The 12,109-nt window shown below is 45.8% G+C and overlaps 1 protein-coding gene across 3 annotated transcripts in view; it reads left to right on the top strand.

The window, feature by feature from the left end:
• Positions 1-9,805: 9,805 nt before the first annotated feature.
• Positions 9,806-12,109, top strand: part of LOC105464030 (G protein-coupled receptor 107) — an 83,232-nt gene continuing 80,928 nt past the window's right edge. For all 3 annotated transcript variants that reach the window (XM_071078432.1, XM_011711645.3, XM_011711646.3), the window contains exon 1: positions 9,806-9,978. In XM_071078432.1, coding sequence (XP_070934533.1) covers positions 9,838-9,978 — 141 coding nt within the window. In that variant the 5' untranslated portion in view covers positions 9,806-9,837. The remainder of the gene's footprint in view (positions 9,979-12,109) is intronic.

The following is a 12,109-nucleotide window of genomic DNA, read 5'->3' on the forward strand; positions in this document are numbered from 1 at the left end:
ATCTGAGGTCAGGAGTTTGAGACTAGCATGGCCAACATGGAGAAACCCCCTCTCTACTAAAAACACAAAAGTTAGCCGGGCGTGGTGACAGGGCACCTGTAATCCCAGCTACTCAGGAGGTTGAGGCAGGAGAATCGCTTGAACCTGGGAGGCAGAGGTTGGAGTGAGCCAAGATTGGGCCACTGCACTCCAGCCTGGGTGACAGAGCGAGACTCTGTCTCAAAAAATAAAATAAAATGAATAATAATAATAAATTAACAGGTGGAGCTACAAAAAACAAAACAAAACAAAACAAAAAACCTCTTGGAGATAAACCTCCAACTCTACTTCCTTTGTTGGGCAGTTACAATAAATTTAAGTTGTCAAAACTGTTTTGGTCTGCGTTTTTTCAGTTACAACCCTCCCTTCCTGCCCACCCCCATTCTTGTGTCTGTATAAATATTTTGCTCTCAGTTACTAGGTCTGAGTTCTCTTTCGTCCAGAGACTGCTAGATATATAACAATGAGAACAGCCAGCTACCTATCTCCTAAGGCAGATTAATAGCCAGAGTGAGTTGCAGGGGGAAATTGAAACAATGCTGCAGTGTTTAGTCTGCTAAAATTTGGAAATGGTACATGCAATGCAGGTTTATCTAACAAGACTTTGCCTCAGTAATCACCTTCCTGCCAGGGCTTGACTTAGTCAAATACAGTGATCTAATCTTGACCAAGTTCTTGGAGACTTCTCAAAAACAGTGACCACTTGTGAAAATACTCTAATCAAGAAGTAAAACAACCTGCTGCTTTAAAGAGGAGAAAGAGGAAGAGGAAGGGACAGCAGAAGAAAAAGAGACCACATGAAGATGAAACTTTTTAAGACGAGTAAGCAGGAAATTGTTAGTTATAGGAAGGAACCCAATAAAAGTGCCGCAGAACTCTATGGAAATGAGTTAATTATACCACACTGCAAATATCTTTAATTTTATTAAGCTTTGGCAGTAACTGGAAAATGCTTGAAAGTGTCAAATCTTTCAAAAAATAAAGGAGAAAGACATCAATGATCATGAAGCAATGAGAACAGGGTTTGGGATAAAATGAAATAAGCCAGAAGAAAAAAAGGCTAAAATACAGCACAGCATGTTTTTAGGAAGAACTAAGTCCATTTCAGTTTCCCTTCAGAGCAGGAGGAAGTGATTCTAAGACAAGGAAGTATCCCCATTAACGAACTACTGTGACCTGACCTACTTAGGAGCCAGTTTTCACCAGGGGTACTCTAAACTCGATGTAAACGCTGATATTATCTAGGGGGTTAGTCTGGGTTGCATACACTGGTTTGACCTCTCAGTAAAATCTAGAGAACACTGATTTACAAAATTATGATCTTGGTGTGATATTACAAAATATATATTTGGTCTTCAACCTTGTTTCCTGAAGTACAGCTCCTAAAATCCTTAAAGACCCCAAAATGATGTATTTTTATATACTGAGATGACTGATGGCTGACAGTCCTTAAGTATTAGTAGCTTCAAGACGGGACTGGTCATCATAAAGACCAAGACAAGATTAGAGGCATGGGACTTTTATCTGCACCCACACTGTCACTCCAACCTCTGGGGACTGGGGAGAGGTGCTGAAAGTTAAGTTGCTCAGCAATGGTCAATAGTTTAATCAATCATGACTACATAAAATAAAGCCTCTATTAAAACTCCAAAAAACAAAGTTCTGAGAACTTCCAGATAGCTAAACACATAAAAGTCCCTACAGAGTTGGCTGGATGTAGTGGCTCACGCCTGTAATCCCAGGACTTTGGGAGGCAGAGGCAGGCAGATCACCTGAGGTCAGGAGTTTGAGACCAGCCTAGCCAACATAGTGAAACCCCATCTCTACTAAAAATACAAAAAATAAAATAAAATAGCCCAGTGTGGTGGTGACTGCCTGAATCCCAGCTGCTTGGGAGGCTGAGGCAAGAGATCGCTTGAACCCAGGAGGCGGAGGTTGCAGTGAGCTGAGATCGTGCCACTGCACTCCATCCACTGTACTCTGGCAACAGAGTAAGACTCCACCTCAAAAAAAAAAAAAAAAAAAAAGTTCCTAGAGGGTGGCATGCCCAGAGAGGGCACAGAAGTTCCACTCTCCGGCCGGGCATGGTGGCTCAGGCTTGTAATCCCAGCACTTTCGGAGGCCGAGGCAGGCGGATCACGAGGTCAGGAGATCAAGACCACGGTGAAACCCCATCTCTGCTAAAAATACAAAAAATTAACCAAGCATCATGGCGGGCGCCTGTAGTCCCAGCTACTCAGACAGGCTGAGGCAGGAGAATGGCGTGAACCCACGAGGCAGAGCTTTCAGTGAGCCGAGATCGCCCCACTGTGCTCCAGCCTGGGCGACAGAGCAAGACTCCATCTCCAAAAAAAAAAAAAAAAATAGTTCCACTCTCCTTCCCCAGTACTCCATATATCTCTTCATCTATATCCTTCATAATAAACATGTTTCCCTAGGTTCTGAGAGGCACTGTAACAAATTAAACCCAAAAAGGATGACTTGAGATTTCTGATTTATAAACAGTTGGTCAAAAAGATCACATAACCTAAAACTTAAGATTGACACCTACTTGGGGTGGGGGGCAGTCTTGAGGACCAAGCCCTCAACCTGTGATATCTGACACTATCTCCAGGTAGATAGTGGCTGAGGCACGTGAAGTTCGAGGCTGCAGTGGGCCATGATCGCACCATTACACTATGGCCAGGGTGACAGCAAGACCCTGTCTCTAAAAAAATAAAAATAAAAACAAAAAAAACACTAAATTAAAGGACACTCAGCTGATGTCCACTAAAAAATTACTTAGTTGGCTGTAGGAAGAAATACCAACACATTTTGTCACAAAAGTCCCCTATGTTAATTATTAAGTGAAAAACAAAACAGCTGGGCGCAGTGGTTCACGCCTGTAATCCCAGCACTTTGGGAGGCCGAGGCGGATGGATCACGAGGTCAGGAGTTCTAGACCAGCCTGGCCGACATAGTACAACTCTGTCTCTACTAAAAATACAAAAATTAGCTGGGCATGGTGGCGCACGTCTGTAGTCCCAGCTACTCAGGAGGCTGAGGCAGGAGAATCGCTTGAACCTGGGAGGTGGAGGTTGTGGTGATCCAAGATTGCGCCACTGTACTCCAGCCTGGGCAACAGAGTGAGACTCCGTCTCAAAAACAACAACAAAACAAAACAAAACTCTGTAAATTTATGGTTTTTTTTTTTTTCTACTCTCAGTGGTGGACTCAAACATGTTCCACTGAATAATCTGATCACATGGTCAGTATTAGCAATGAAATAAGGTATCCGGTCAAACAGAACAGAGACCCTGTGTAGTTAGAGGCAAACAATTGTATTAGGGCTTTTTGGCAATTCTAACCCTGCTTGCAACTAATAAACATCTAATTCAGGGGCTTAGATGGACAGATATTTATACAGCTGTAGATAGATATGAGATTTTAAAGCAGATAGGGTTTCAAAATTGTTAAATTGGGATCTGGTGTTCTACTACTTACTCGTTGTATGGCCTTCTGCAAGTTACTTACATTCTCTGAGCTTCAGTTTACTCATTCAGAAGACAGGGATCTTGGCCAGGTGCAGTGGCTCACGCCTGTAATCCTAGCATATTAGGAGGCTGAGGCAGGTGGATCGCTTGAGCCCAGGAGTTCAAGACCAGCCTGGGCAACATGGCAAAAACCCGTGTCTACTAAAAATACAAAAAAAATAGGCATGGTGGTGTGCCTGTAACCCCAGTTACTCGGGAGGCTGAGGCAGGAGAATTGCTTGAACCCAGGAGGCGGAGGTTGCAGTGAGCTGAGATCGCGCCACTTCACTCCAGCCTCGTGACAGAGAGAGACTCCGTCTCAAAAAAAAAAAAAAAAAAAAAAAAACAAAAAAACCAGGTATCTCATAGGTTGTCATTAGTCTGAAATTAAGGAATTGGGGTTGAGTACAGTCTTTGGTGTTAGCCAGATTTGGATAGCTCTGTCCAGACAGCTATAGAGACCTTTGGCTGAATTACTTTCCTTCTCTAAGCCTCAGTTTCCTTTTTGAGATGGAGTCTTGCTCTGTTGCCCAGGCTGTAGTGCAGTGGTGCAGTCTCGGCTCCCTGCAAGCTCCACCTCTTGGGTTCACGCCATTCTCCTGCCTCAGCCTCCCGAGTAGCTGGGACTACAGGTGCCCGCGACCATGCCTGGCTAATTTTTTGTATTTTTAGTAGAGACGGGTTTTCACCGTGTTAGCCAGGATGGTCTCAATCTCCTGAACTCGTGATCGGCTCGCCTTGGCCTCCCAAAGTGCTGGGATTACAGGCGTGAGTCACCACTCCCGATCAGTTTCCTCTTCTTTCAAATGGAAATATGGCCAGGCACAGTGGCTCACGCCTGTAATCCCAACACTTTGGGAGGCCAAGGCAGGCAGATCGCTTGAGACCAGGCATTCAAGGCCAGTTTGTGCAACATGGAAAAACCTTGTGTACACAAAAAATAAAAAAATTTGCCAAGCATGGTTGTACACAACTGTAATCCCAGCTACCCGGGAGGCTGAGGTGGGATAATTGCTTGAGCCTGGTAAATTGAGGCTGCAGTGAGTGCCACTGCACTCCTGATAGTGAGACCCTGTCTCAAAAATCAAACAAATAAAATGGAAATAATGCTACTTCAAAGGTTATTGTAAAAGTGGAAAGGAATGTGGTTTATGCCTATAATCCCAGCACTTTGGGAGGTGAAGGTGGGAGAATCGTTTGAGCCCAGGAGATTTAGACCAGCGTGGGCAACATGGCAAAACCGTCTCCACAAAAAAAAAATACAAAAATTAGCCCGGCATGGTTGTGCTTGGCTACTTGGGTGCTTGAGGTAGTAGGATCGCTTGAGCCTGGGAGTTGGAAGCTGTAGTGAGCTGTGATCGTACCACTGCACTCCAGCCTGGGAAACAAAGTAAGACTCTGTCTCAAAAAAAAAAAAAAAAAAAAAAAAAAAAAATTAAAATTAAAAGAAAGAATATGTACAAAATGTTTACCACATAATATACACACAAGTATCGGTTACCTTTCCTTTCCTCCGATTTTCTGGAGGATTTTTACTTATTGTAGAAAACAAAGCAATCCTTTCAGCACTTTTTTTTTTTTTGAAACGGAGTCTCGCTCTGTGGCCCAGGCTGGAGTGCAGTGGCCGGATCTCAGCTCACTGCAAGCTCCGCCTCCCGGGTTTACACCATTCTCCTGCCTCAGCCTCCCGAGTAGCTGGGACTACAGGCGCCCGCCACCTCGCCTGGCTAGTTTTTTGTATTTTTTAGTAGAGACAGGGTTTCACCGTGTTAGCCAGGATGGTCTCGATCTCCTGACCTCGTGATCTGCCCGTCTCGGCCTCCCAAAGTGCTGGGATTACAGGCTTGAGCCACCGCGCCCGGCCTCAACACTTTCTTTTTGTCTTTGTTCTTAGAGAGGTCTTGCTCTGTTGCCCAGACTGGAGTGCAGTGGCATTATCATAGCTCACTGAAGCCTTGAATTCCTGGGTTCAAATGATCCTCTGCAGTAGCTGGGAATACAGGCCTTTAAACATTTCTGATGCAGCAGGACCGCTTGCTTGAACTTACAGCTGATTGGTTGTCTACTGGTGAAGAACTACTTCTAATGAAATTCTCAGGATTTTTTCTTCTTCAAAATAACTTGTTTTTAGCTTAAAATTTCCAATTTCTTTTGCATTCAAACTACTTACATGGGACCCAAGAAAGCGATCAACTGGCAAAAATGGAGTAGGATAAAACGAGGAACTCTATGGTGAATGAAATGCTAAAACTGCAATGAATTTTCACAACGAATAATCCAATTCCCCTGAAGGTCTGTAAAGATGTACATAAAATTAAGAAAAACTGCCTGTCCTGTGGCTGCGCAAGTTATGACTAGGGTCGACAGGTTGAGGAATAATTTTGAAGTTCCTCTCCAATCCACAGGACTCAAAGTGTGTCAGAGCCTGGCTTTTCCATGATCACTTTCTGCAGAAAGATGCACTTGGAGGCATTCCCGACACCCCAAGAAATGCATGAAAACTTTAGCTGCAATTGTGGAAGAAATGGTGTTTCAAGTCAAAGAACGAAAGTAGCATTTGACTTCTGAATGTATTGCTAGGCCCCAATTTGACCACCAGTTTCCTATACTGTCTTAACAGAGGTTTTTGATTTGCAATATCAACCAACTCTTTTTTTTTTTTTTTTTTCTTTTTTTTGACAGGGTCTTGCTCTGTCACTTTATCCAAGCTGGATAAAAGTGTCAAGGCTGGCCGGGCGCAGTGGCTCAAGCCTGTAATCCCAGCACTTTGGCAGGCCGAGACGGGCGGATCACAAGATCAGGAGATTGAGACCATCCTGGCTAACACAGTGAAACCCCGTCTCTACTAAAAAATACAAAAAACTAGCCGGGCGAGTTGGCGGGCGCCTGTAGTCCCAGCAACTCGGGAGGCTGAGGCAGGAGAATGGCGTGAACCCGGGAGGCGGAGCTTGCAGTGAGCTGAGATCGCGCGGCTGCACTCCAGCCCGGGCGACAGAGGGAGACTCTGTCTCAAAAAAAAAAAAAAAAAAAAAAAAAAAAAAAAGTGTCAAGGCTTACTCCAGTGTTGACTCCTGGGCTCAAGCGATCTTACCACCTCTGCCTCCTGAGTAGCTGGGACTACAGGTGCGTGTCACCACGCCCGCTAATTTTTGTATTTTTTTTTTTTTTTTTTTTGAGACAGAGTCTCCCTCTGTGGCACAGGCTGGAGTAAATTGATGCAATCATGCCCACTAATTTTTTTTTTTTTTTTTTGAGATAGAATCTCGCTCTGTCACACAGGCTGGAGTGCAATGGTGCGATCTTGGCTCACTGTAACCTCTGCTTCCCAGGTTCAAGCGATTCTACTGTCTCAGCCTCCTGAGTAGCTGGGATTACAGGCATGCGCCACCATGCCTGGCTAATTTTTGTATTTTTAGTTAGAGACGGGTTTTGCCACGTTAGCCAGGCTGGTCTCAAACTCCTGGCCTCAGGTGATCCACTGACCTCAGCCTCCCAAAGTGTTGGGATTACAGGCATGAGCCACCGCACCTGGCCTAATTTTTGTATTTCTTGTAGAGAAAGTGTTTCACTATGTTGCCCAGGCTGGTCACAAACTCCTGGGCTCAAGTTATCCACCAGCTTTGGCCTCCCAAAGTGCTGGGATTACAGGCATGAGACACCAGCCAGGCCTATCAAGTCTTTAATAGGAAAAACAAATGGCAATTGTACTTTATTAAACTGGAGAATATTAACCCCTTAATTACTTAAAAGAGTTCTGGAAATGTCTAAACCGATACCAAATAATTATTTAATAACAATAGCACTAGATTCAACACTATACATTCTAGTAGTAACCTTAAGCTGATCCTGAAAAGTTAGAGAAAATAGGTCGGATAGGGTGGCTTACGCCTGTAATCCAGCACTTTGGGAAGCCGAGGTGAGCAGATCACTTGAGGCCAGGAGTTCAAGACCAGCCTGGCCAACATGGTGAAACCCTGTCTCTAGCAAAAATACAAAAATTAGGTGAGCATACTGGTGCACATCTGTGGTCTCAGCTAGGGAGGCTGAGGCATGAGAATCCCTTAAACCTGGGAGGTGGAGACTGCAGTGAACAGACAGCACACCGCTGTACTCAGTCCTGGGCAACACAGTGTCTCTGTCTCAAAAATAAAAAAGAGAAAATAGAAAAATAAAATGTACTTGACCAAGAGAGTAAGGCTAAAAGCCACGCTTAGGAGATCAGTCTTTCCAGCCCCTGCAGGCTTTTTCACTCAATACCTTAAAGCGTAACGCCCCTTTGAAAATGTTGCCAGGAGAAGCAGGCATAACTTGTTCTGTCACTCAACCTGTCTGTTTCCAGTTACAGCATCATGATTATGCAAATAATCTTTTCTTGAAACTATGAAATCACATGGCTAAATGTAATTGTCAAGGTAGCAGTTTTCTCAGAATTTAAGAAGTAACTGTAGAGAAAATGCTCCACAATGTCTTTGTAGTCAGGTTTCCCTCATTCTTATTTCTCTCAATTCCAAAATAATGACTGGCACAATACAGCTTTCAAATATGTGAGAGAAGATATTACCCTTAAACCTCTGGACAGACAGCATTGGTATGACGCCATGTAGTTCACATCATAATACCCAAGTATAAAGAAGCAAGGAATCCTAAGAACCCAGTTTTAAGCCCTTATAAAACTGCTGTCCAGAAACTAAGACAAAAGTCTCCTATTTAAAACTATTTTAATGTTTCATCACTATTATATTATTAAATGGGATTAAGATTCTTACCTGATTTTTTTTTTTTTTTTTTTTTTTTTTTTTTTTTTTTAATTGAGACTGGAGTGCAGTGGCAGGATCTTGGCTTACTGAAACCTCTGCCTTCCAGGTTCAAGTGATTCTCCTGCCTCAGCCTCCAGAGTAGCTGGGACTACAGGCGCATGCCTTGATGCCCGCTAATTTTTGTATTTTTAGTAGAGACCAGGTTTCACCATGTTGCTCAGGCTGGTTCCAAAGAACTGATTTTCAAGTGATCCACCCACCTCAGCCTTCCAAAGTGCTGGGATTCAGGCGTGAATCACCCCACCAGGACTCATTTTGTTTTTAGTACAGTATTATATTCAAATTTAAAACCAGAGATTATCAAAGATGACACTTAACTTTAAAAGATAAAAAATACTCCAAAGCAGGCTGGGTGCGGTGGCTTTATGCCTGTAATACCAGCACTTTGGGAGGCCAAGGCCGGAGGATCACTTGAGGTCGGGAGTTCGAGACCAGCCTGGCCAACATAGTGAAACCCTGTCTCTACTAAAAATACAAAAATTAGCCAAGCGTGGTGGTGCAGGTCTGTAATTCTAGTTACTCTGGAGGCTGAGGCAGGAGAATCACTTGAACCCGGAAGGTGGAGATTGCAGTGAGCTGAGATCGTGGCGTTGCACTCCAGCCTGGGTGAGAAGAGCTAGACTCCGTCTCAAAAAAAAGAAGTTCCCATAAGTTCTAAAAGCAAAGAAAGTTTCCATATAGAATTAAGAGAAAAATGTTAAGACCCAGACTCAGGGTTGGATGAAATAGCATGAGGCAACAGAACACAGGAGTTAAGAGCTTCCGCGTGATTCCCAGCTCAACCTGGAGCAAATGACTTATTTCTCAGAGCCTCAGTTTGCTTACCTGTAAAGCAGGAATAATAATACCTACCTCCTAGCTCATCAGATTGTTCCAAAAATTAAATACAACAAAAGGCCTAACGAATTTCCTCATAAGGGCTCAATAACTCGTATTATTGCAACCATTTCACCTGATACTTGAGTATGAAGCGCTTATTAAAAAAAACCACAGGACCCCTACGGCGAGCCAGGAATTTTTAAATATTTCGCTCCAAGTTAACGCTCAGTGAAATCAGTTCAGTCAGTGAAATCAGTTCAATCAGTGGCCAGACACCGTGCGGCTGACACACCCTATCCTCCGACCCTGAGGTCAGGGGTCCCGAGCCCAAGGTCGCTTCCAAGGCTCTGCGAGGCGGAGGTGAGGCCCGGGCTGGTCTGGTTCGGCCACCGTTGTTATGGCAACCGCCAAGCGGTTGGCTTCATCTCTTTGGGCTAAACTGAAAGTCTGCACGGGGGAGCCAATCGAAGGGCCCCGAGGTGGTCAGCATAGGCCCCTCGGCGACTTCCCAGGTTGCAATCTCCAGGAAAACCACCACAGGCTCAGCCGAGCTAGCCGCCGAGCTGCGCTCCCCGGGCCCTTCCGGCGGTTGCGCCCTTTAATCCCGGAAGTGGGCAGGAGAGGAAGCGGCTGGTGATGCTGGAACAAACATGGCCGCTCTGGCGCCCGTCGGCTCCTCCGCCTCCCGCAGTCCTAGGCTGGCCGCCGGCCTCCGGCTGCTCCCGATGCTGGCTTTGCTGCAGTTGCTGGCCGCGCCTGGCCTGGGCCGCGTCCATCACCTGGCACTCAAGGTAAAGCCTGGCAAGGCCGGGCCGGGGGGCGGAGGCCGAGGCCACTCCCCCGGGTTTTAGGGCAACTTTGGCCCATTGGGGACCTCTGAGCCACTGGACCATCTCTTTGTCCCTGGCCGCGGCCTTTCAAACTGACAGGTGGCAGGGTCTGTGGGGAAGGCGGGTCTGGGCGGCGCTGGGGTCCTGAGGCTGACCGGCAGGGGCGGGAAGACTCGAACTGAGGGAGGGGAAGGGGCTGAACTGTGGCGTAGCCCCCACGGACTCGGCAGGCTGCTCTAAAATCCCTGCTGGGTTGCCTGAATTCCTCACTCATGGAAGCCCGCTCGCCCTTCTCCTTTCTCCCCTCCAGCTTTTATGCTGGCTTTCCTTGTCCGCAGTCTCCGCTCTTCCGTGCCCTTGTACTGTACCGGCGGTTTGAAGGTATTTGGAACCTTAGCCTCAGTTTCCTATTTTGATTTAGGGCGCTCTCTGGAGCAAGACTCTTCGGAAGGAATTTCAAATCTTGCTTAAAACACGTGACTGAGAATTTAAAGCCAGCATTAAAATGTGTCTCTAATCAAAGGGCCTGCTTTTTCTTCCTCTATCCCGTCATTGTCTAGGGAAGAGAGATTTTTGATAAACCTAGAATGATCCCCTGGATCTTGCTTTATAACTAGCAGAGAAGAGACCTCTAAGGCTGAAACGCACCCTAAGGTGGTTCAGCAGGTTACTATATCTGGGAAATTGTCCAGGCGCCCTGGCTCATGCCTGTAATCCCAACATTGAGAGGCCTATGCAGGAGGATTATTTGAGCCCAGGAATTCGAGACCAGCCTGGTCAACATGGTAAGGACCCCCTCCCCAAACCTGTCTCTACAAAAAATTAAAAATTAACCAGATGTGGTGGCACACGCCTGCAGCTTCTGGGGAGGCTGAGGCAGGAGGATCACTTGAGCCTAGGAGGTTCAGACTGCAGTGAGCCGTGATTACTCATTGCACTCCAGCCTGAGCCACAGAGCAAGACCCTCTCTCAAAAGATATAGAGAAACAGAAAATTAGAGACATAGAAAAGTAAATTGTTACGACCCAAACTCTTGTACATTATTTTTATACCATACAGTCTTCTAAGAAGTGGAACTGTAGGCCGGACGCCATGGCTCACGCCGGTAATCCCAGCACTTTGGGAGGCTGAGGCGGGCAAATCACGAGGTCAGGAGATCGAGACCATCCTGGCTAACACGGTGAAACCCTGTCTTTACTAAAAAAAAAAAAAAAAAATTAGCCGGGCTTGGTGGTGGGCGCCTGTAGTCCCAGCTACTTGGGAGGCTGAGGCAGGAGAATGGCGTGAACCTGGGAGGCGGAGCTTGCAGTGAGCTGAGATCCGGCCACTGCACTCCAGCCTGGGCGACGGAGCGAGACTCCGTCTCAAAAAAAAAAAATAAATAAAATAAAAAATAAATAAATAAAATAAAATAGACATCCTAAGTCAGGGGTGTCCAATCTTTTGGCTTCCCAGGGCCACATTGGAAGATGAAAAATTGTTTTGGGTCACATATAAAATAGACTAACAGTAACCATAGCTGATAAGCTTAAAAAAATTATGAAATAATCTCATAATGTTTTAAGAAAGTTCACAGGCCGGGCGCGGTGGCTCAAGCCTGTAATCCCAGCACTTTGGGAGGCCGAGGCGGGTGGATCACGAGGTCAGGAGATCGAGACTATTCTGGCTAACACGGTGAAACCCGGTCTCTACTAAAAATACAAAAAATTAGCCGGGCGTGGTAGCGGGCGCCTGTAGTCCCAGCTACTTGGGAGGCTGAGGCGGGAGAATGGCGTGAACCAAGGGGGCGGAGCTTGCAGTGAGCCGAGATCGCGCCACTGCACTCCAGCCTGGGAGACACAGCGAGACTCCGTCTCAAAAAAAAAAAAAAAAAAAAAAGTTCACAAATTTGTGTTGGGCCGCATTCAAAGCTGTCCTGGGCCGCAGGCATCCTGGGCAAGCTTGTTCTGAGTTCTTGCCCAAGGAAATGGAAATCATTTGAAGAGAGCCTGTCAGAGCAGCAACTTTAGATTGTCTGTTTTGCTTGAGACTGAGTGAAATAGGATACTTGATCAGATTAGAGACCCATAATGGCAAGGATAACATGAAGAGG

Source organism: Macaca nemestrina, chromosome 14 (assembly GCF_043159975.1).
Source record: "Macaca nemestrina isolate mMacNem1 chromosome 14, mMacNem.hap1, whole genome shotgun sequence".
Classification (NCBI taxonomy): Eukaryota; Metazoa; Chordata; class Mammalia; order Primates; family Cercopithecidae; genus Macaca; species Macaca nemestrina.